Source organism: Gekko japonicus, unplaced genomic scaffold, assembly GCF_001447785.1.
Source record: "Gekko japonicus isolate JY-2015 unplaced genomic scaffold, Gekko_japonicus_V1.1 scaffold77, whole genome shotgun sequence".
Lineage (NCBI taxonomy): Eukaryota > Metazoa > Chordata > Lepidosauria > Squamata > Gekkonidae > Gekko > Gekko japonicus.
In genome coordinates this window covers 219,938-245,047 of record NW_015161405.1, presented here as the reverse complement: position 1 = coordinate 245,047, position 25,110 = coordinate 219,938, and the positions used below count along the sequence as shown (strand labels likewise).

General features: G+C 44.4%; 1 protein-coding gene across 1 annotated transcript in view; it reads right to left on the bottom strand.

The window, feature by feature from the left end:
- Positions 1–25,110, bottom strand: part of AHR (aryl hydrocarbon receptor) — a 76,972-nt gene that overhangs the window by 10,100 nt on the left and 41,762 nt on the right. Inside the window, exons 5-10 of the mRNA XM_015426184.1 lie at positions 22,940–23,063; positions 20,699–20,829; positions 12,651–12,853; positions 11,819–11,928; positions 10,851–10,992; positions 7,366–8,605 (exon numbers count right to left, since the gene is read on the bottom strand). Of these exons, the coding sequence (XP_015281670.1) occupies positions 7,366–8,605; positions 10,851–10,992; positions 11,819–11,928; positions 12,651–12,853; positions 20,699–20,829; positions 22,940–23,063 (1,950 nt within the window). The remainder of the gene's footprint in view (positions 1–7,365; positions 8,606–10,850; positions 10,993–11,818; positions 11,929–12,650; positions 12,854–20,698; positions 20,830–22,939; positions 23,064–25,110) is intronic.

The window sequence follows — 25,110 nt, the reverse complement described above, 5'->3', positions numbered from 1 at the left end:
AAGGACAAGCCAGGGTCATGCATATCATAAATAATGTTTGTGACATCTAAACAGAACACTGGGGCTGGGGAAAGGAGTTTTTAAGTTACTGTAGTGAGGGAAAAAATATCCTGAAGCCTAAGCAGATATTTCACTTAGGGTTTAGTTATCACTGTCCTCACATGGGTTCCAACACTCATACACATATAGGCCTTCTTTCTCTCATTTTATTTTATTGGGATATAGATAATATTGCCATATTATGTGTTTTAACAATTTCTAGCCTTTCCACCAATTATATTCTAATCTCACCTGTTGGAAGATCACATAAGTTGTTTTAGAGTTGGAGATCGCTTAGAAAGTGATTATTTCCCTTTAATGTTGACTATTCAATTGCAGTATCCCCTGAAAAGCCCGATAAGCACTATCTCCACTACACTCCATCTTTGGGGATGAATAGACTGCCCAAAATTGTCTCCTACTGTTGCAGAAAAGGTGACCAACCTTCTGGATTCTAACATCTTAGTAGAACTCAATGCAGCTTTGAGTCAAAATGGAGATGTTAAAATCTTTCAGGTTTATAATAAAACTATTAGTTACTTACTGGAATCCCTTGGAAGTCAACTGGTACCTTGAAATTATTGTAACCAAAAAAATACAGCTGGATGGTTTGATAGTGAATGCTATAATACTAAATACCAAATTTGATCTATTTACTACCGTTTTAGAGGATACAATTGGACTCATCTACCAGATGAGTATTTCAATTTAGAAAACCAATTACATCAAACAGTTATGATCTCTCTATATAATAATGCTGTTTTAAAGTGGAAACATTCCATGCGCTCCCATTGGCTGTAAAATGTTCTCCCACAGCCATTGGCCCATCAGTCGCCACTCAAGAGTACTCGCATGTCATTGGCAGGGTGCTGGGTCGGCTGCTCTTCCCTGCCCACTCCCCCTTCAGCCACTCTGCCCTGTCAGAATTACTTGCAAACGGCTTTCTCTCTTGACAAAGACGCTTCTCCTGCTTTCCTCTTGTGTGGGAGTAACTTTTACCTTGGTGGCTGTTGGTAGGTGTAACGAAATGGCAGTTTCCTGGCTGCTGTCTATGGTTGTTTGTTTAAAATGTTCCGCCATAAGGTTTAATTGAGCTGTAGTTCCAGAGAGGGGCCTGTCACTCACTGGGTTGAATGGGGCTTATTCATCTGCAGGACTACAATTCCCAACTGCCCCAAGGCCAAAAAGAGCGGGAAAAGAGGGACTGTCCCAAGGGGTAGCATCAATATAGACTGAAGCCCATACAGGGTGGAGGCCGTCTTCGTCCTACAGGAGGTTAGGAAAGGCTCCTGCTGCCTGTGCTGACCAGGCTGTCCAAGCCAAAAGCCACAAATGTGGGAGAACCCTGGGAGGCAGCAGAAATTCAGCCACTCCACAGTCGGCTGCACTGCTGCCTGTGCTGACCAGGCTGTCCAGGCCAGAAACCACAGATGTGGGGGAACCCTGGGAGACAGCAGAAATTCAGCCACTCCACAGTCAGCTGGACTGGGGAATGAATGGAAGTTTCCCTGCTCTCTTGGGTCAGAGAGAGAGGCTGAAGCACAGAGCCAGAGGTTGGTGTGTGGGGAAAGAGGATGGCGTTTAACCCCTGTAGATTTATGCCCCTGAGGGTTCATAGTGTGTCCTTACTCCTACAGCTGTGCCTTATTTATTTAGTTTGTGTGTGTGCTCCATAACTGTATAAATATTTAGATAAAATCTTTTGTTTGGGCTAATAATCTGTGTTGTGCTCTGACCACATAGTCTCCCCCACTCGGCACAATAACAAAGGGAGGGGGTAGCCCAAGGAGGCAAGGAAAGGCCAGATCCTTGGGTTGCCAACTTTCCAGGGATCCCACAAAGATTGTGGATTCCATCTCCAAATAGGGAGATTCAGTGACAATTCAGTGAGTGGCGGCAGTGAACTTAAGGAGTGAGATACGCCCACAGGACAAGGGTGGAAGGTGAACAGCTGAGTTGTAAACTGAAGCCCGTTTCACCACACTGGACAACGTGTCATGCCTGCCCCTGCTGATGTCATGCCTGCCCTTGCTGATGCCCCTGAGGAGGCACCTGCCAGCCAGGAGCCTGTGGACTTACAGACTCCTGAGGACAGTACTGCAGCAGAAAGGCAAAGACTGGATCCTGTAGCTGAAAGCTATCTAAGTGGTGAGGAGGATAGAGCCTCCCAGGGAACACCTGCAAGGGATCAGTCTCTGCTGCAGCCCAGTAATTCATCATCAGACTCGCCTCCACCTGTAACCAGGCTCAGGAATGTAAGAAGACAACAGCTGAGAGAGCGAAGGCAGAATGCACGCATGCGTGCCAGAAGATCTCTTAGCCCTGATTACTGACAGGATCCTGTCCTCACTCCTGGCTAGCTAATGAGTTGATTAGCTAGCACTGTATATATGCAAGTCTGTTGCCAGCAGTCATTTGTGCTGGCAAACGTCGTTTGTTCAGGACCTGAATCCTTGCATCTCTGCTCCAGACCTTGTGGAATTCTTCTCGGCTTGATCCTCGGCTTTTGACCTTTGGCTTTGTTGACCCTGCGTTCATCTCTGACTCCTCTGGTATTGTTGTGATTTATGGACTTGAAACTTTGGTATGTCTGACCCTGCTTTTGGACTGTGATTTAAACCTGCTTGAACCTTGCTACCTGATTTGCCCGGCTTGACCTCGGACTGTTCCTGGACTTTTGCTTGCTTGTGTCACGCCCCCTGGTCCTGCCGTGACAGATTGCCAAAGGCGGTTTTTTTTCGGGGGGGGGGGGGGAGAGATCTGTTGTTTGGAGTTCAGTTGTGATACCTGGTGATATTCAGGCTTCACCTAGAGGTTGGCTACCCTAGGCATAGCCATCAGTGCTTCAGAGTTGGGTCTCAGTTCCAGGTTCTTGCTGTAGAAGCTGAGTGGGTGATTTTGGACCAGTCACAGACTTTCAGCCTAACCCACCTGATTGTTGTGGAAGTCAAAAGGGGGAGAGGAGAATGATGTTATCTGCTTTGGTCTCTATTGCAGAGAAAGACTACTTTTCATCCTGGAAAACCATTGTTGCCAATCTCCAGGTGAGGGCTGGAGATCACTCAGAATTACAACTGCTCTCCAGATGGCAAAGATCAGTTCCCCTGGAGAAAATGGTGGACTCTGTGTCCTTATACCCTGCTGAGATGGCCCCCCATGACAGCCAAGGTGATGTGGCAGTCAGGGATTCAGAGCACGGTGGGGGCTGCTGGGGGGGGGATGGACAGCTGATCAGTGAGGGGGGAGTGAAGGCAGGTTGATGCTTGGCTGGGAAGGAGATAGGGTTTATTTTTTTATTTATTATTAAATTTATACCCCGCCCTTCCCAGAGTAGGCTCAGGGTGGCTCACAGAAGAGGCACATATGCCAAGGTTAAACAGTTAAAAACAGAATAAAACAATCTTATACAATACAATAAAATGCGAGTGCTCTGGTGTGCCAACTCCAGGTGGGAAATTCCTGGAGATTTGAGGGCTGGAGCCTAGAGAGAATGAGCCCCAGCCGATGACGATGCCTCTAGCGCACGAGGCGGGCCCAACAGGCTGGCCAGCTTGACCCGCCAGTGCCTTGACCGTGCGGGAAGAGCCCCCGTTCCAACAGCCTTGGACTCAGGCGACCGGGGGGGGGGAAGGGGGCTGATTCCTAGTTAAATATAAAGAGCACACTGAGAAACAATGGGCTAACCTCCTTCAGGCTACATTGACAAATGACTCCAGGAAATTCTGAGCGTTGGTGTCAGATAAACATAAAAAGAAGAGTGCATTTGTTATCACCCCAGATCACTGGTAAGACTATTTTTAAAAGCTGTTCTGTGATAGTAATATAATTGCCACTAATCCCATTAATTATATGGTGTCTGAACTAGATGATATTCCCCAATGGCTTCCAGTGAGACCAGAGGCTGTTATTCCATTTATTGAACAGCTAAAGTCAAGAAAAGCCCCTGGCCCAGACTCAATTCCACCCGAAACATTTAAAATAAAATTGGACTGGTGGGCTACCTTCTTGACAATTTTTTTTTTACTATCATCGATAAGACGGGAATAATGCCAGAGTCTTGGACAAATGTGATACTGGTTCCCATCTTTAAAAAGGGTAATTATCAGATACCATCCAATTACCACCCGATAAGCCTCCTCTCTATTATTGGGAAACTTTATGCTAGACGACTGGTCAACAAACTTGGATCATGGATGTTAGAACAAGGAATTCTGGGTCAAGAACAAATAGGATTTTGTAAAGGGGAATCTACCCTAAATCACTGCATGACTCTTATGAACCTTGTAAATGTATAGGAGGCAAAAAGGCACAAAAGTATATGCAGCCTTTCTAGGTCTAAAAGGTGCTTTCAATTCAGTCATAAGAGAATGTCTATGGGAGTAAATCAAGATGATGGGGATGGAACCGAGGCGTTTATATTTAATAATGAAGCTTCATCATAATATGACCTGCCAAGTTACACTTAACAACGCTGGTGACCTAACTGACAAAATTCCAATTAATATAGGAGTCAAACAGGGCTGCCTTCTTGCGCCCTTTCTATTCAACCTGTTCATAAATGATTTGGCACCCATTCTAGATCCGATCCCCTAAACTTGGCTCAATCCATATCCCTTTACTCCTTTATGCCGACGACGCAGTGCTATTGTCTCTAACTCATATAGGGTTGAAACGCCTTCTGAAGAGCTTTGTAGATTATTGTAAAAAGAATAGGCTAGTTCTGAATTTTGAAAAATCCAAAATTATGATCTTCAGTAAGAGCTGGAAGCCATCTAGATGGAAGACATGTAACTGAACAAGTCAAAAGCTTTAAGTACTTGGGTATCCACTTTTACTATAACACCAGATGGATCAATCATAAAGAGAGGACAATTGAGGCAGCGAACAACATTGCTTCCATTATACCAGGGGCAACCAGTATGTGCCGGTGGTCCTTAAAGTTTTTAATGCCAAATTAGCTGCTCAATTATGTTACGGAGTACCAATCTGGATTGAGGCCTTAAAAGGGGATTTGGAAAGAATACAGTCCAGATTTTTACGGAAATTTCTTGGACTTCCATCATGTGTTCCTTACGCAACTCTATGCTTAGAAACCAATCAAAGGCTTCTATTGACCAGAGCATGGCTGATAGGAACTCAGTTTTGGCTTAAACTTCACTTTCATGCTAAAACTAAAAGTATCATTACTCATATGTTAACTGAGTCCCATTTCTCTCAATGGCTTAGATATGTAGAGGAGAAACTTTCTACAATGGGATTATCTCCAGATTATTAGCTCCCTTTTTGGATAAACAAGCCTATGCTATTATCAAACAAAGATTTCTCAATATCAAAAGGCAAGAATTTAGGGAACGCGCTGCTAGCGGATGCTCCCCAAGTAGACTGGGGACCTCCTATACAGGTTCTATTGTGAAATAGCTGTTATGTCTAACAGTCCCAAACCATTGCAGAGCATACATGCTTGCATGCTTTAATGTTCTGCAATCAGAGGTGCTTTTAGGGAGGTACTGGCAGATACCATATGTAGACAGACTTTGTCCTTGTTTTCTAAAAGATATAGAATCCACTACACACACCATACTTTATTGTCCCGTTTATAGGGATATTCGATCTCATTTTATTACTCCACTTTTAGATGGTAAGAGCTGGCATTCTGATGATTCAATTATTCACTTTCTTCTGTTGCAAAATTTTTACATTATGCAATCAGAAGACAGGGTTTGTAAGTGATTGATGTATCTTAATATTTTGCTGTATTCCCATAATATTTTGCACTCTCAATGCCAATAAAAGTGTGTGTGTGTGCTTCCCACCATCCTACACACAGAGAGAGCATGTCAACCCCACTTATTGCAGTGGTTTAAAAAATGAACACATGAAACATAAATGCCTCAGTAATAGGCAGGTAAACAAAACTTTAAATGTAGTACAATTTTTAAGCATCATTAATGCTATGTGTTTCTTGAACTGAACCAACAATGCTTATATTTATAGTGTGAAGTCCAATTTCATTGAAACAAGTAAGAGAAATGTGTTTGCTCAATTGATAGTTGTTATATGTAGGCAGGTAATACACACTATGACCCAGTCCAGAGCAAGCAAGAAAGATCCCCATAGGCTCAACACAATCTCATTCCTACTCCCCACATCTGGCAAGCATGTGAGGAAGAGACCTTTTTGAACACAGAGAATTTGGATTTGCACTCCAAGATAAGCAAGAGATCGGATACAGAATGGCAAACTAAGGAAAGGACCTGTGAGGAAATTTTACATTGAGGACAAGATTTTTCAGGCATATTTACACATCATGGGGGGGGGGGAGTACTAGCTGTCCAATTTTTCTCCCTGGTTTACCCTAGCCATCAAAAGAAAAACATCCAGCTGTACTTCCAAGATTCTAGGGTTTTGACAAGTCTCCAAAGAAAAAGAAATATTGTGGCACTTCTTATATACTTTGTTTAGTGACTCAGCCAACTAGGAATGAAGCTTATTTGAAATAGCTTTTTAAGACACTACTGGAAAAGTCATCATTCGTGGAACTGCCTAAAATAAGGGTAAGCTGCAAATTGTTACAGAGACCTAGAACAGAACCTCACCAAAGTACCCAATTAAGAAGCACTAAACGGGATGAGTCAGATAACTACTGAGTTAGAGAGAAATATCATCGCTTGAAGGCAGCCACTGTTGCATTCCAAACATAAACATGTGAAACATTACAAAACCTATCTATAATTAAAAGTAACAAGCTGCTACTACTTTAGTGTTTTACTTTTGGTCCAAAGTGAGTACTTCTTTCTTTATACACATACTCTTACCAAAAGGAAATTAAATGGGTTTCATTACTCATATGTTGTACAGAAATTTTAACAGGATTACCAGGCTAAAACAACCTGAGATCATACTGTCAACACAACCCTACGGCAGAAACAATTATGCCTTCTGATTTCTAACCTAAAACCTATTCTTGGATAATGTGAAGCCAGTAAGGATATTACTGCATTCATTACTACAGCTTAATATTAAATGGAAATGCACCAATGACATTATTCTAAATACAAAATATAAAGTCTGTTCCAGAAGTGAAAAACTTCTAGCAAAAACACAACAATTTTTGCTTTCCCTCAACTCCATAAATTTCTTTAAGATGCCCCCATTTACAATTTTAAGTACCTCTAGTTCTGAGGATACTAAAATAGCTTGGTGGGGGCAGATAAACCAAAGACCATTTGTGCAATGCAGATTATACGAAAAATGGTTATCTACAGAAAGTTCATTGGATCCTATCAAATGCCTACAGATTATATTTTAACAGTTCAAATGCCATACCTTGCTTAGCAATGTTTGTTGTCCCGACACCACAGGATTATACTGCATTTCTTCCGTGCAGTCTGTCTGCATTTCAGAAACACACTGGTACATTGACACAGCACCAGCATAGCATGTCTGAGGAGTTACTATAACTGGCTGAGAATTTATTCCAGAATCTTGACTTTCAGGGACTTGCTGCAAACAACTGAGAAAATCCTCTAAGCCAGAAGAACCTGAATACGTTGATCTGTCAAAACCTCCTACTGGGAAATCTATCTGTGGAAAATCTGAAAGCTGTGACACCATGTTCGTGGGGTGTTTGTAAGGAGTAAACTCTTGCCTACATGCATACGTTGCCGTGTTAACTTCAGACTTGTAAGGGAACTCCTGAGTCAATTCTTGAACACCAGGAAAGACACAAGGGTGTGATTGTTGCTGTGAAGCATTAAGAGGCATGCTGCTGACTGAGGTCCAGTTTGTGAACATCCCATTGACCTGCATGTGCTTCATCTTCTGACACAGCTGCCTTTGTTCTGCAACTGGTGGCTGTTGCTCCAACTGTTGCTGCATTAAACAGCTTGAATTCTGAACCATGGGCTGTTGCTGCTGGCACCACGGATACAAGAGATCAGTCTTATTTAAGGAATCCTGAACGTACGTCAAGATTTCATCAGTAATGTCAATGTCTCTAATATCATCTATATCAGAAAGATCATTTTTAAAAAACTCTTCATCCTGCTGAAAACATTTTATATCTTCAAAGTCAATACCTAGTGTTTTCATGATGTTATACAATTCACTGTTTTTATTATCCTGAAAGAGCCCCACACTATCTTCAGGAAGCATCAAGTTATTATTCTGTGGACACCCAGTCTCCTCTTGTTTCAGAAGGCTGCTATTTCCCACTGGAAAAATATTATCCTGCCAATCACTGGCAATGGCATCACCCAGTTCATCCCTGGTATCTGTAAAAATGTTCTTTTCAAAAGAAATTTTATTTGAAGCAGGTGGACAGCGGTACACAGATTCATCCTGCTGCATCAATGCACCCAAAAGCGAGCTGGGATCAACCGACTGTTTGGGTTGCGTAGCCTTGGAAGCTGCTCCTTTTCCGAAGCTGCTTTTAGCCTTTGCTTGAGAAGAATCCATTAAGCCAAGCTGAGGAAATGTCACTTCATATAAGACGGCTTCACCTGTAGTGAACATGAAGGGCAGCTTCATGTTTCGCTTCCGTAAGTGCTCTGACCCTTCTTCATCTCTAAATTGCAGAACACCAAGGGTAGAAAGTTTACTATAGTAACTGCAATAAAAACTAGGGGTATGCAAAACAAAACAAAACCTGTATTTTTCGGATTTGGGTATATTGAACCCAAAAAAATATATATCAGTTTTTTCCAACATCCCTGAATCCCAGTAGTGGTATGGTATGGAGAATATATGAGAAACTCTAATTTTTGGCTCCGTTATACCCTATGGGCATTATTATAATCAATGGTCCCCATAGGGTATAATGCAGAATCAATCTGGGGCTTGGGGGAGGGCTGTCTTTTGAAGTAGAGGCACCAAATTTGCAGCATAGCTGCTGGTGTCTTTCCTCAAAACCCCTTCCCAAGTTTTAAAAAGACTGCACTGGAGGTCCAATTCTATGGGCCCCCCAAAAAGGTGCCCCCATCCTCCATTGCTTTCAATGGAGAAAAAAGGTGTTTAAAAGGATTGTGGTCCCTTTAAATGCCTTCTCCAAGCCATGCAACTCTGCGGCAAGTGAATTCCAAAGGTTTTAAAAGGCTTGCAGTCCTTTTAAACACCTTCTCCAGTGGCAAGTTCACCCGGAAGCTGTTTAAAGGGACTGAGAGACCTTTAAACGCTTCGGAGTTCACTGGCCATAAGAGTTGCACAGCTTGGAGAAGGCATTTAAAGGGACCAGGCCCGTAGCTACAGTGATGCTTTTGGGGGGCCCACCCCCTTTCTTAAAGGCATAACTTTATAAGAATTTCTCCTGTAAATGCTTTTTTCAATAATTTAAAAACATTTTTTAAAGGCATGCACTCCTTTAAGCAGAGTGGGGTTCTGTAGTTGACTAATTTCTGTACTTAGCAAGGGGGTTGGAGTAGGTGACCTCTAGGATCCCTTCTAACTCTGTTGTCAAGAAACTGGTCTCCTTTAAGAGTTTTTCTGCCTAAGTGTTAGCTTTCTTGACTATAGAATACATCACCCCCACCTGCTGGTTTGTTATCAGAACTGTTGCTTAGGCTGGCAGAAGTGATTAACTTGCAGCAGCTGAGAACTGTCATCTAAAGTGGTTGACAGCTTGCAGTTTAGAGATCTATCCTGGCAATAGCTTTCTATTGGCTAAATAGCTTTTCTTCCTGCACTGAGGACTTCAGCCCCACCAGAAAAAAATTCCCCACAAGCCACAAAATCCTGGCTATGGGGCTGAAAGGGACTGTAATCCCTTTAAACGCCCTTTAAGTTTGTCTATCTGGTAGTCCCCAAAATCCCAAATATTTTTTGGGATTTTCAGGGCTTGGCCATTTTGGATAGCTGAACAATAACCCAAATCTATATTCCGCTGAAACAATTTCCGGAAAATAACAATAAGGTATTTTTTGGATTTTTTTTAAAGCTCAGATTTAGTTGAATGCACACCCCTAATAGAAACATAATTTTAAAACCAATGCTCAAAAGGTAGGAGATTTTACATATAGTTTACTTATGATGTTAAATTAGTAATAAAGACCCAAATAATACATTTTATTTTCAAATTATTTTACTAGGAGATAGTACAATGGATCATAAGGTTTGTTCCATTAACAGAAGAGCCTTCTACCAGCACAAGAAGGCTTCTTCTGGTGGAAGGAGTATGTTTGCCTGAGCAATGCTCCTCTGTTACTGAAAGAGAACCTTCAGATCCAACTAGTTATTGCTATACTTTGAGGTCTATGTTCACACAGGATGCTGACACCTGCCAATTCATCTCACGTCCAGTTCACCAGTGAAGATCAGGCAGCGAATTAATCAACCTGTTTTGTGTATCTGCAGAAACAGGCTACTTGCAGCCATCAGGAGTTGACTCCCAGCTGATGAGGGATCCCTCCATGTAGTATTATACTGTCATAACAAGCTCTCTATCAGCTCCTCTGAATTCCTAACTCACATCAAAAAGTCAGTCTCCAGTTCCATTTGTTGTAGAGATATGCCTTTCAGTTAATAAAACCTGGGAATACTATTTGACAGACATATTGTTATAATGCCATAACCATATGTCAATGGCTGTTTAAAAAAAAAAAAGTAAGAAAAGGCCCCCATGGTACGTAGGAGGGGATGGGGCAGGGAAAATGCAGGAAAAGCTGCCATGTGGAAACCATGCTGCCACTGTGCTATATCAGCAGCCACAGTGGAGAAATCAAACAATGCCCTTTGGCCTTCTCCCTGTGGAAAACACCTATGATCAAGACTGACTGGAAAATTTAAGGTCTACAGAATCTGCCTCGAAGAATACTTACGTAATAGGTCTCTGAGTGGCAATAATATAGTCTGGTCTCCCATTTTTGTAAACCAGTCGTGCATTTGCTTGAACCCAGGCCCATCGATTTTCTTTGGTAAGAAGCCTAAATACAGTCATACCACTTTCTCCGGTCTTTATCACTAAAAAAATCAGAAGTGTTAAAAATAGTTATTTTTTCCCCAAATTAACTTTACAGGTTTACATGCAAAATTTTATCAAATATGTTTGTTCTGCTACACATAACCTAATTTACAAATTATTGAAATATAGACTTCTTATACTTCTATACTTATAACAGAGTTCTACCACACTACAGAAACATAAGCCTGTATGCAAATTCTTAATTCAAGATAAAAAAAACTTTGGAAACTCACTTGCAAATTAGTTATATGAACCATATGAAGACTTTTGGAAGGTTGATATTTAAATAGGAGCTAATAATTTACCTTTGTAATGGCAATTTCCCTTTTTCTGGTAAAAAGGCTTTTTGGCTTTTATCAACAAAGTCAATACATGTTCTAAGGGGTGGGGGAGAGCAATGTCAAACATTATATTAGTCAAGGAAAAAGCACATCCTTTCAACAGAGGTGTATACACTAAAATAAAGCTTCTGGAAAAAAATCCAACTCTATCAAGGTCAGAGTACAACCTAAATTTAGACTTGGCAAAAATTTCTCAAAATAGTCACTCTGCTTGAGAAAACTGCTGGACTTGCAGGAAGAGATAGCGAGAGAAGAAAAATAGTAAAGAGTGAGATGTGACATGAACATGGAGATTAAAACTAAAGGAATCCACATGAGAATTTTAAAATAGTGCATCTTCCAATATAAGCTCAATGTTTAGTCGAAAAACGTGTCTACAGGAAAGCTCTTGTTTTTAAAAAGGAAGAGATAAATTCAAGATACATTTCAGAATTTATCTTGGCAAACATTCTTCTGTTTTATAGGTCAGCATAACACTTCTTACTTCGGACATGATTCTCAGCACAATAAAGCATATCAGCTGCATGGATAAACTGATATCCCGTTCCTCTCATGCACAATTCTGCTTCGGTGTAGCCCAGCACAATTCGTCCTCTGAAAAACAGATTCAATCATTTATAACATTTTTGTGTCATCTTTCTATAGCTCATGGTGGTTCACAGTAAAAAAACAAATGATTTTATGTATAACAGAAAAACTTGTAACCCAAAATGGGCAAGCAGAGAACAAAAGTTTTCAATAGCTGAGTGTCACCAACAATGAAAATCTCTTATTTCCTTTCCAGAAAGATCCAGAAAGATCTTAACTACAATAACACAAATACACAACATGGGAGACAACAAAGATACAAATGCTAGAAAAATGTCCTATTCTAAAATATCTGGCTCCCTAAAAAATGGATCAAAGCTTTTTATTAACAATAATACTCTGGTGTCAGATCTACTTCCACTAACAGAAGAAGAAGAGGAAGAATAGAAGGAGGAGGAGGAGGAAATTGGATTTATACCCCACCCTTCACTTGGAGTCTCAGAGTGGCTTACAAACTCCTTTCCCTTCCCCTCCCCACAACAGACACCCTGTGAGGTAGGTGGGGTTGAGAAAGCTTGTTCCAGAGCTGTCCTTGAGAGAACAACTCTGACAGAACTATGGCTTGCCCAAGGTCATCCAGCAGCTGCAAGTGGAGGAGTGGGGAATCAAACCCAGTTCTCCCAGATTAAAATCCATGCACTTAACCACGACACCAAACTGGCTCCCAGCTAATTACATCTGACATTACTAATATGAGGCATAAGTAATTAATTAAATGTTGCACTTACTTTGCATCACATCCTATAGGTGTGAAGTCCAGTTTGTGCTTTGTTCTGAAGATGAAGTTTTTGGTACGTATTTCAAGGATGGATGGAGGTTGAAGAGGAGTGGCTACAGCAAACAAAGCCAACTGAGGAGATACAGCTGCCCCATCTTTCCCCTTCTTGTTCTGACCATGAAGAAACTTTAATCTCCCTTGAAAATTCATGGCCTTCAGAAAAAAGAAAACCAGTTGTAGCCATATGGTGTGCTTCTCTCTGTTTGTCTCTCACACATTTACTTGTTTGGGTAAATTATGGAGAAGTGATGTTACTATATTTTTACTATGATTATTTTATTATTTATTTGATTTATTAATCGCCCTATCCCAGCTTATGCCAGGCTCTGGGCGATGTACAAAAGAGGCACAATGCCATAAGACAGAATACAAATTTTAAAATACAATACAATAAATAAGAATAAAATCAGAATAAAATCCCAGATGGTGATTTATAGTTTTGTATTCCCTTTCTAGATTACCTGGCTATATGGTGGGAGGGTGTGAAAACTTAACAAAATATGCATCCAGGAAAGAGGGGTGAAAGGAGGGGGAGGGTGCCAGCCAGTATAACCAACAGTTGCTGTCCTCAACCATAAGCCTGGCAAAACATCTCTGCCTTACAGATCCTGCAGAATTGCACAAGGTCCCGCAGGGCCCTGGTGTCATTCGGCAGAGTTCCACCAGGTTGGGGCCAGGGCTGAAAAGGCCCTGGCTCTGGTCAAGGACAGCTGGACATTCTTGGGGCCAGGGATCACCAGGAAGTTATCAGTAGAGCGTAAAGCTCTTCCAGGGACATAGCGGAGAAGGCGGTCCCATAGGTACGTTGGTAGATTTCATTCAAAAATGAATCTGATTGCTTTACCACTGAAACAATAATGCTGAAGTTTAATGAAGTTCATATTTAATTCACATTTTAAAATAAACATAGAGAAGAATGCTAAAGAATAGCCATGGTACTGTGAACTCCTTCTGCTGAATCCATAACTGTTTTATCCAATACTAGTTAGAAAAGATAATGTTATTATTGTTTTATCTCATTTTTCCTCCAAGAAGATGTACATGCATCTCCCGTTTATCTTCAGAAAAAACCTGTCAAGTAGCTTAGGGTGAGAGACATTGACCAGCCCAAAGCCACCAGTGCATTTTAGGCATGTGCAAGGATGGGAATTTCACACTTTGTATAATTTCACACTTTGGAAAGTACTTTAAAGAAATCAAAAACAATGAACTAAGCAATTACCTTTCACTAGAACATGCAACAGTCTTCAATGATAAGATTTGCACCACTTCCAACTACCATAAAAATCTCAATTTTTCAGAAATGACACACTTTTTAGTGAGAACCCATGAATAAATGCCACACTGCTCAATTGCTAAGGTTAGCACCCAGTTTGCTGGAGACTGTCAGGCCCTTTCAACACAATAAAACCCTTCCAGTGTTTTCCTTTGAACTATGACTAGCTCTGATTCAGCACCAGTGGGACGTGAGCAGGGCCATAGCCAACAGTGAGGCACATAGGGCGATGCCTCCTATTGTTTCTGCCACGCCACACCCCAGCAGCCCAGGCCCCTCTCACCCTCTCTCCTTCCCATCATGCACTCGCCTTCTCCAGAGAGGGAACGAGGAGACTGGTCCTCTCCCCTCCTCCTTCAGGGGACGAGTCTCTGAGAGCTGGCAGACGGGCCAGCCATGGAGGGAAGAAGAGAGCAGATTTGGGACACCGCCTAGGGCCCAGCAAACAATGAAAGAGGCTTTTGTTGTGGACACATGGTCCTTGTGTGCCACTCAGCTGACTGGAGCCCTGCCGACTGGAGCCCAGGTTGTGGTTAGGAGTGCGGACTCTAATCTGGGAGAACTGGGTTTGATTCCCCACTCCTCCACATGCAGTTGCTGATGTGACCTTGGGTAAGTCACAGTTCTCTCACAGCTGTTCTCTCAAAAGCAGTCCTTGAAAGAGCTCTCTCAGCCCCACCTACCTCACAGGGTGTCTGTTGTGGGGAGAGGAAGGGAAAGGAGACTGCAAGCTGCTCTGAGACTGAGTGAAGGGCAGGGTAGAAATCCAATCTCTTCTTCTTCTGCAAGGGGGGAGAGAGTGTGCATGTTGGGGCAGGGATGAGAGAGGAAGGGAGGGAGGGGTGTCTGCGAAAGGAGCAACAGAAGGAAAGGGGGAGAAAGATACTAGGCGATGTGGGGGAAGGGAACCAAAGCAGGCTTGAGCGCATTTAGGGGGGGGGGGGTTACAAGACTAATAAATGCAGATGGAGTGGAGGAGGGGATCTTTAGTGGGTGGAGATGAACTGCCCAGAAAAGGTGAGGTGGAAATGTGTGGCTTAATTTAATTTATTTTAATTTACTTTAATTGGCACCCCTCCATAAAAAAATTCCTGGCTACAGGGCTGGACGTGAGCGACTCTTAAGAACAGAATTCAGGAGCTAGGAAGCTTCAATAGTGCAGTCTTCCAACAAAATCAGTATCTCTTCCCACCGCCAACAAATAGGGAATGAAATTCATGAACAAGTGGGACATAGCTACACTGAAATTGGTGGCTTTGCAAATGGGAAAAGCTACATAAGTGTTTCATTATTCCAGAAGTTTTTGGATTCTGAACATATTAAAAGTACAACCAAGTACTGCCTGGAAAAACCCACAGTGAACATAAGAACATAAGAGATGCCAATGTTGGATCAGGCCAAAGGCCCATCCAGTCCAACACTCTGTATCACACAGTGGCCAGAAATACCAGTGCCATCAGGAGGTCCACCAGTGGGGCCAGGACATTAGAAGCCCTCCCACTGTTGACCCCCCCCCCCCAAGCACCAAGATGACAAAGCATCACTTGCCCCAGAGTCCCTATCTATACCTTGTGGCTAATAGCCACTGATGGACCTCTGCTTCATATGCTTATCTAATTCCCTTTTGAAGCCGTCCATGCTTGTAGCCGCCACCACTTCCTGTGGCAGTGAATTCCAAGTGTTAATCACTCTTTGGGTGAAGAAGTACTTCCTCTTATCCGTTCTAACCCGACCGCTCAGCAATTTCATGGAGTGCCCAGTGAAAGACAATGTTGCCACATGGTATCATAAAAAACTCCTAGAACCAAACATGTGACTTTTAGGGATGGTCATGAACTAAGAAACGAACCACGATTCGAGCATGAACCAGGCCGGTTTGTGGTTTGTTTTGAACCAGTTGGTTTGTTGTTGTTGTTGTTCCCAAACCAAAAATGAACGGCATTTTTTCTGTGGAGGTTTTAGCGGTTCATTCTCCAGACAGCCTGGCGCTGATTCAATCAATTCCTAGGCAATGCTGGGTGTGGACTTGTGGAGAGCCCTAGAAACACCCACAGCAGTTGTCCACAGCTTGACTGACAGCTCTGGAAGCCAATCACGGAGCTCCCATTCTGCTCTTTGGAAGCAGATTGTATATATGCCACACCCTGAGTCAGCTGCTCTAACTTAGAGAGAAGTCAGTCCATCATCGTTAGAGAGACTAGTGCAATTGCTTACTGCATGGCTGATTTTAGGGGAGGCTTTGAGGGACTCTTCCCCACACCTACATAGTGGGACATTTTTTTAAACACCTCTCCCACCTGGGAAGGTGCTCCTTGCTGTGGTTTCAAGGACCTGAGCCATACACTGCCTCTCCCTGCCATTGCCAGCGGGGGGCAAGCTCTTTTCTTTGCTTTATTTATTTGCTGAAGTTGCCCTTACTTTTTGTTTTCAAAAAACAAACCTACAAAAAGCAAACAAAACAACACCTCTGGCTCAGGACAGGAGGGACTGAGCAGGGTCACCAGTAGCCTCTCTCTGCCACTGCCGGGGGGGGGGGGAAGCCATCTTTCTTTATTCTTTCCTGTGGTTGCGTGTATTTGCTGTGGTTGCCTTTACTTTTATTTATCAAAAAACAAACCCACAAAGAGGAAACAAAGCAACACCTCTGGCTCAGGACAGAAGGGACTGAGCAGTGGCACTAGTAGCCTCTCTCTGCCACTGCCGGGGGGGGGGGCGGGGGAAGCTCTTTGGGTTTCTTGGTGTAGGATGCACCTTTTCACCATGAGGGAGAGAGTGGGAGCCAATGCTTCTCATGGGAGGAAGAAGTCCATTCCCCCCATCCCATGGACAGCTGTTGCTGTGTGACAAGTCTGTCCTGCCGGTACACTGGTGCCCAGCACCAGTGGAGTGTCAGCAGGGGTCTTGGCAGATGTGGGTCCTCTGCTTCTGGCTGTTTTCCTGGGGATGGACGGCAGGGAGAAACAGTTGCTAGATCTCCCAGAAGAGGAAATGCTGCAAAAAATATTAATGGAGAACTTGGAGGAATCTGATGGTGGTGATGGGGAACACTTTACCTCCATCACTTCCCAACCAGTAGGGGCTGCTCCCACCTCAAGCCCACAAGCATGCGAGTCCTCCCAGCACAACAACACATGGCAGAGGTTAAACCTACAGCCCACTCCAATTTTTGGCACCCACTGCAGACCAGGCAGTAGGAGCACTACTCCACCCTCCCAAATGACCCCCGTACAGCACGGTGTGGGGTCTGTGACATCGTGCTGCGGAGCGGCTCTAACCCCCTACATCCTTCCTCCACTACCCTCCAGAGGCACTTCTATAGGCACCACCCAGCTATGTTGCCTCCAGAAGAACTATTAGCACCCACTGGGGGAGAAAGAGGCCTGCTCAGTGGGGAGAAGGGGAGGGGAAGAGAGTCCTCCTCTCAGCCAACTAAAAAGACGGCTAACACCAGGGTTGGTGTGGGTGGTGAAACGTCCTGGCAGGCCACCCTCCAGGAAGTCATTCCCATGGCGACTGCAATGCCACTGAGAAGGGCTAGTGGGAAGGCCCAAGAGGCTGACAATTGTGTAATTGCAGAGATGATTGCTCTGAATGGACTACCTTTGTCCGTAGTGGAGCATGTGGGCTTTCGCCAGGTGTTGCAGTTCTTTGCCCCCTAGTATCCAGCCCCCTCTAGGAGGACCATTAGCCACCGTGTCCTGCCCTCCATCTACAGCTCTATGAGAGAGCTAGTCAAGCCCAGATATCTGGAACACAAGGGAGGACTGTGCACTTCACAGCCGACATGTGGAGTAGTCGTCAGCATGATTTCCTCTCTCTCACCGCCCACTGGTGGCAACCATAGGACCTCCAGACCACCAAGGCAGCAACAACAGGGCCCTGAGAAGAGCAGGTGGTCCTGCCACCGGACTGCAAAGTGCTTCTGCTCCAGGCATATAGTATGGACAAGGACCACACTTGGAGGAACATTGCTGCCAAGATCCAGGCTACACTGAGGGAGTGTGTGTCTGTGGGTGACATTATCTGTGGCTGAATGGTCATAGACGCTGGTAGGAACATGGTGGCGACGCTGAATGCTGCAGGCTTTGAGGGCATTGTGTGCCTGACACACAAGATCCACCTTGTGGTGCAGGATGCTCTTGGGCTGTGGAACACCGTGAAGGCTAGCTGGGATGAGGGGACACGAGAGAAGCATTCACTCCAGGACAGCTGCTGGTGCCTGGTCAGCCAGTTTTCCCACACTATCAAGTCTGCCCGCCAGCTGCATGATAAAGAGGAGGAGGTGGGGGTGCCCAAACACCAACTCCTCCAGGACATGGCCACATGCTGGAACTCTATCTACATGATGGTCTCACATCTGGTGGAACAGAAGGGTGTGGTGCAGGACATCATGTCCACTATGCCCATGCTGCATAGGGGGAGGAGCTAAGCATTGGCTCTACTGACTGTCAGGCCGCTCCCAAATGATGGACATTCTGAAGCCCTTTCAGGACACCAGCGAGAACCTGTGTTGTCACAGAGCCAGCCTGGGGCAAGTCATCCCCCTGATTTGAGGGCTGGATGGGTGCTCGCATCCGTGCTGTGTAGGGAGAGACTCTTCTCCTGAGGACCAGGGCCTTGGTGGGCAGATTGAAAGCTGGCATGACTAAGTGATTGCATCCAGAGGGTCTACGGCAGGGGTGGCCAAACTTGCTTAATCTAAGAGCCACAGAATAAACGTCAGATGTTTGAGAGCTAAGACATGAACGCATACATTTTTATTGAAAAATATGCAAATTTGCATATTAAATTAAATTAAAGAGACAAATGCCTTCTCTGAGCCAAGCCAGTCTGGCAGTGTGGGAGGGCTTGGAGAACACATTTAACTTTAGATGGGGAGGGAGGGAGAGGTGGAAAGAAAACAACTTTAACTTTAAATACGTCCTCCAAGTCCCCCACGCCCTCATACTGGCTGGCTTGGTGAAGGGATTTAGAGACAAACGCCTTCTCCAAGCTGGCTGGCAGGGGAAGGCTTTGAGAACACATTTAGTTGTTTTCCTTCTCTGCTTCCCCCCACCTCAAGCCTACCCAGGGAGGGGAACACTGGCTGGGGAAGGGAAGACCAATCGGGGAGGAATGTCTCCCTTTCGCTTCCCCAGTCAACCTGCCAGGAGCCGCACAATATGTGTAAAGGAGCCGCATGTGGCTCCCGAGCCACAGTTTGGCAACCCCTGGTCTACTGTTTAGCCTGCCTTTGTAACCCGTGTATTAAGGGCAGCACTGCAGTGAGGAACAACAAGCTCATGCAATGGAAGGAGGACATCTGTGCAGAGGTCCACAGAGTTTAGCAGAGCAACTGAGGTGGCCGGAGGGAACTGGGGATGGAAGAGGGGGAAGGAGAGGAGGAGCAGTGGTGGCACCTGCAGGCCAGGACATCAGAACCTGAGAGCCCAAGAATCCCTCCCAGTACTGGACCTCAGTGATGAGCTGGGAGGTCTGCAGCACCATTGGGGAGGCCAGGCAAGCATTGACAGAGGACTCGGTGGAGGTCATGGTGTGCAATTGCCTTGCAGAGCCCCCCTGAGCCCCCAGAGGCTGATACACTTGAGTACTGGGTGTGAAATAATGCCCTCTGGCCCAATCGGTCCATTATGGCCATGGACCTCCTGTCCTGCCCCCCACCAGTGTCCAGAGAGAGCAGTTGTTCTCTCAGCTAGGCAACACCATCAGCCCCCACTGCTCAAGTCTGGACCAGTTGTCCTTCATCAAGGTCAAATTCCCCCTGCTGGGATACCCCTCTATGGAGCTTGGGGAGTAGCAGGCACTGTACCTCAGAAAAGCTCATCTACCTAAAAGCATTCTGTCCACCTCAGACCTCCAGCAAACTCCACTTCAAGGCAGCCTGTCTGTTTAGACCTCCAGCGACGTGTCCACCTCAGGGCAGCCTGTCTGTTCAGACCTCTAGCAACCTTTCCACTTCAGGGCAGCCTGTTCATTCAGACCTCCAGCAACCTGTCCTCCTCATGGCAGTTTGTCTAGTTTAGACCTCCATCAACCTCTCCTCCTCAAGGCAGCCTGTCCATTCAGGCTTCCAGCAACCCCTGGTATCCATCTCCACAATGCTGTGGCAGGCTTTGGACCCTAGGATCATCCCCCCAAAGCCAATCCACACACCACTTGGAAGGCAGGTGGAGGGACATCCCAGGGAGGTCTCTTGTAAGCTGGATGATTTTAGTTTGTAGTGCGTGTGTTCAACACACTCCCCCCTTTGCACTTTGGACCCTAGAATCTCCCCCCCCCCCCCAAGCCAATCTGCACACAACCTGGAGGGGCATCCCAGGGAAGTCCTCTGCGAGTTGGATGCCTCTAGCTTGCACGGGGGCAGCTCAACATGCTCTTAGGAGAGCACTTTCCTGGGGGCACCTGTGGGGGGGGGGGGCTGTAACTCTGCCTAACTAAATCCAGTTCTCACCAAACCTGGAGAGCAGGTAGAGGAAAGTCAGCTGTACACTTGCTGAGTTTGGGGTCTGTAGCCCATTGGGGGCTGTTCTACCACCTCCCAATCCAAATGAACCAGTTCAGGAAACAGAAAAGTTTGTGTAGTTTCATGGTTCGTGCAGTGAAATGAGCCATGAACCAACACAAACTACAGTTTTCTCGGTTTGTGACCATCCCTAGTAGTGACTTTTAAATATATCAACTTAAACAAAATACATCAAGTTTCTTCCTCTTGGAACTCTTACCAAGAACCCAGAAGAATTATCCAGGAGGCAGCGTAATCTGCAGATGAAGTTTCGTTCCATAAACGAAGAATTCTCTGGAGGTAGTTGTTCTGGGTTATAATATGTTGCTGATTGTGAAAAGCCATTATCTCCTACAGAAAACATCAATTAAAAAACTTTCAGAGGAACATCTACTTTAGTCCTGCAAAAGCAATTCTTCCTTAATAAAATTTCTAATTCTATGTTGAACAAGAGCATAAATGAAGGATATCCTGAAAGGTCCCCAGTTAAACATAAACAGTGGCTATTTGGGCAAAAGCTTCTACCTGTGAAACAAGCTGCCTAATATCAGTGTTTTTAAACTAAAATGATGCATTATGCACCATAACCTTTTCATTATTTTCAGTTTTGCCACAGCTGTATGAAACAGAATTATTTGGAATTCCATGTAATTAATACCCAATTCTCTTAATCTTTTAGTACCAATCACATGAATAGTACAAAACAAGTAGAGCTGAGCCCAATAGAGGGTGGGAAGTTCACCTCGAAATAGCTCTACCTCAATAAGGCATTCCTATTTTGGCAGTCTTTCAGGAGGCAAAAATGTTCACCTCATCTGGAGTACTATGGAAGCCATATGTGAGCCTACTGCTGATCATGTCCTTTAAATAAGAGATTATAGCATGACTGCTCTTCCCCCTTCAAATGTACGTTCCAAAGGGGGATAGGAATCCCAATTTTCCAGAAATGGCCAAATGCTCTTTCATACAAAACATAATGCTTTGTACAGTATAACTTTTCAGGCTGAGAAATAAGCCCCACAAATTTTCAGCCCCAAATGGGTATTAACAGGACTTTTTTTTTTGGTGACTCCATGCACCAGTACTGAGTACCAGCACCTCTTTTCAGGGCTAACCCAAGTCCCCATTCTCATGTGCTGGCCTGCCCCAATCAGCCAGAGAAAGAGAGGAGGTAGGTTTAGGCAGGCATGCATAGAGCTGCTGGGGTGGGTGTGTAAGGACTCCAGCTGCCACAGCTGTGCCAGGTGCACAGACCTGATCTATGTCTGTCACCTATGGTAGCTCAAATTGTGGTGGGTGCACCACAAATTGAGCTGCCACAGGTGGCAGACACAGACCTAGTGCATCTCAAGCTGCCGCACCTGAATTGTGTGGGAAGGAGCCATCCACTGCAGCCCTGAGAGTTGGCTGGGTAGGGAGCAACATGCTCTCTGTCTTCCTCCTTTATGGAGCACAGGAAGGCCAAGTGACAGTGTGAGTTTCTGTGGGCCCACCCAGGTAAGAAACAGCAAATGCTCCATCAGTTGGGGTGTGTGTGTTCAGAGCTTGTAGAGGAAGAGAACAGACAGAGGGGGAGCCAGTGGCACCTGCTCCTCCTCCCTACCTTGTGGAGGCATGGAACAAGAAGGTTGGGCAGGTGAAGAGGCCACTAGGGGAAAGGCAAGCAAGGCAATAAGGTGAGCTGCCATGGCCCTATGCAGACAAGGAGCCACTGCTGCCCCATGAACTCAGGAAGGGGAAGGAAGTGGAAGAATAGCCCAGCAGAGAAGGAGGAAGCGTTAGTGAGGTAGAGAAGAGAGTTTTCTTCCTCTAAGATTAATGTTTGAGTTAGAGTTAAACTTTTGAGCTCCTTCTCAAGTTAACTTTTGCAAACTGAGCTAACTTTTCAAACAGTCCCTGCTCCTATGCCTTTATGAGCAGCTGGCTCTGCAGAAATTAATTTCCACACTGTAAAAAAAGGCTTTGCCTACTTTCTGCAGATCAGCCTCTTATTAGGTCAGGTTTTTTTCCCTCATCAGTTGGCAATTCTGCCAGTAAATCAACAATAGAAGAGTCTAGTGCATGTTTGGAAAGGCAAGTAAAAAACACTGATAGCTATAGGTTAGGCACTCCACAGCTTTTCAATCTCAGACTGCTACCCTGGAGATAATAATACTGATCTACTTAACAGGGCTGTGGAAGGACTACCAGCTAACAGCCTGTGTTCAACCACAACATTAAGAAAAATTAAGTCCCCTTTACTTAAGCAGGAGTAGCAGCAATCCCTTTCATCTGCTGCAGCCTGAATTTTCCAAAATGTTGTTCCTGTGGGTTACTGGACTCTCAGGAACAGCGAGGGAGGGGGGAACCGGTGGAACATAGCACAACCCTATACATAAATACTGGCCACCTCCTTAAAAACAAAAAAGCATTGAATATTTAGCAAAATAAATAATTATTTGCTATTGACTGCCTCGCTTACCTTCTGTTATCTGTCCAGAATCTGTAGTTTGTGTTGGGTTAAGAGCCCAGTGAAGCTGGCGCTGGAATTCTGGTCTGTCTTCTGTGTGAATTAATTCAAATACACTCTGGTGTATAATGTCAGACTATATGAAAGAGATAAGAACAGTACTCAACAACTCAAAATTATTATCACTCTCACTGCAGTTGAGGTGGTCTACCCAAAAGTACATAAATTTAATTATGAATTAAAATAACCAAATACATTCCCGTTTCAAAGGGGAAAGGGGATAAAATGACCCCCCCAAGCTTGTGTGTGTTTTGTATGTTACCCACATATACTCTTTACATCATTTTTCAATCAGTTTGCCTTGTGTTAGTGATAACTCAACTATTTGAAGATGTAAAGCATCATCAATATATATATCTACTCGTCAGTAACCAGATCTAAGTTTTATTAGATCATGTTTTATTCTATAAATGTTGTTTATTGTGTAAACTGTAAAACTGGTTTTATGTTTGGTCAAATGCCCGTAACAATAAAGAACTGAACTGACCTATCTAATTGTCAACACTCCCCATCAGCGGATACTTAAATCCAGAGATTGGGGCTATGAAGAGAAAATACAGATCTTTCTACAATCTCATTTATATATAAACAACACACACACACACACACATAATAAAAACAGCAACTATAACTTTAAGAAACCAATGTCCTCTCAATGGCTGTCCAGCAGCTGTTGCTAAGCAACCACATCACCTTGGCTTCTGTCAGTAAAAGATAGGGGGAAGGGACCGACCATTGGTACTTACCCGTGAAGGGTCCTTCTCCCTGAGGCTTGGAGGACATCTTGTGGGTGATTCCCATCCTTCTTCAGGGAGGCAGGACTAAGTAAAAAAAAACTTCTTCCTGTTTCCTGGTGGGAGTCACCCAGGCTCAGTTCGTTGTTCCGAAAGCAGTAAGCTAAATAAACTATGCTCAATAATAACGGTTAGAACAGGAAGAAAAAATCTACTAACTTGAATAAACTGATAAACTAGTAACCAGTATTTACATAATAAACATATCTCTCTCTGCCACTGTCGTTGCCCTATAAGGTCCCTGTCGTTATTATTATTATTTTTTGAAAGGAGAAAGATAAATGATGTAATCGAACAAATTGCTAGTATGACGACCCGGGCGGGCCAAGATGTCCTCCAAGCCTCAGGGAGAAGGACCCTTCACGGGTAAGTACCAATGGTCGTTCTCCCCTGAGGCGGAGGCCATCTTGTGGGTCCTCCCAGAGCAGTAATTAATTTTGGGGTGGGTGGTCGTCATCTGTTGAGATAACAGACTGCAAGACGCGACGACCGAAGGCCGCATCAGCCGAATCGTACACATTGATCTTGTAGTGTTTAATAAAGGTGGAAAGAGATGACCACGTGGCCGCCTTACATATCTCTTCCACTGAAGCCCTGTTATTGAAGGCTGCGGAGGTAGCTGCACTACGTAGTGAGTGTGCTGTGATTCCCTCTGGAACTGGGAGTTTAAGACTCCTGTAGGCTTCTACAATGCAAGTTCTAAGTGTGGTACCTATGGAAGATGTAGACATCTTTCGACCAATGTGAGGGGCCAATATGTTTACGAAGAGGGCTTCTGTCCGTCGAGTCGCTTCTGTCTTTGAGATGTAGTATTTAAGGGCACGTCGAACATCCAAGGTATGCCAGGTTTTTTCGACAGGATGTTTCGGGTTTGGGACGAAGGATGGTAGACATATATCCTGAGAATTGTGGAATCTGGAGTGAACCTTGGGATGGAAGGACGGATCAGTTCGTAAAACTACTTTGTCTTTGTGGAACACGCATAGATCTTTTCGGATAGACAATGCTCCTAATTCTGAAATCCTTCTAGCTGAGGTGATAGCTACTAGAAATAGTGCTTTGAGTCTTAAGAATTTCATAGAGATATCTTGGAGAGGTTCGAACGGTCGTTTTGTTAATGCCGTAAGTACAGTGTTCAACTTCCACGTGGGAAATCTATGCGTCTGTGGAGGGTCTTGTAAAGTTACACCTCGAAGAAAGCGACGAATATGAGGGTGCTGTGTAACAGTGTAACCCCCGTATTTTGGTAAGACGGAAGCTAGAGCTGCGGTCTGTCGTCGAAGTGTTGCCGCCTTCAAGCCAGATGAGTGACCATCTTGCAAAAAATCA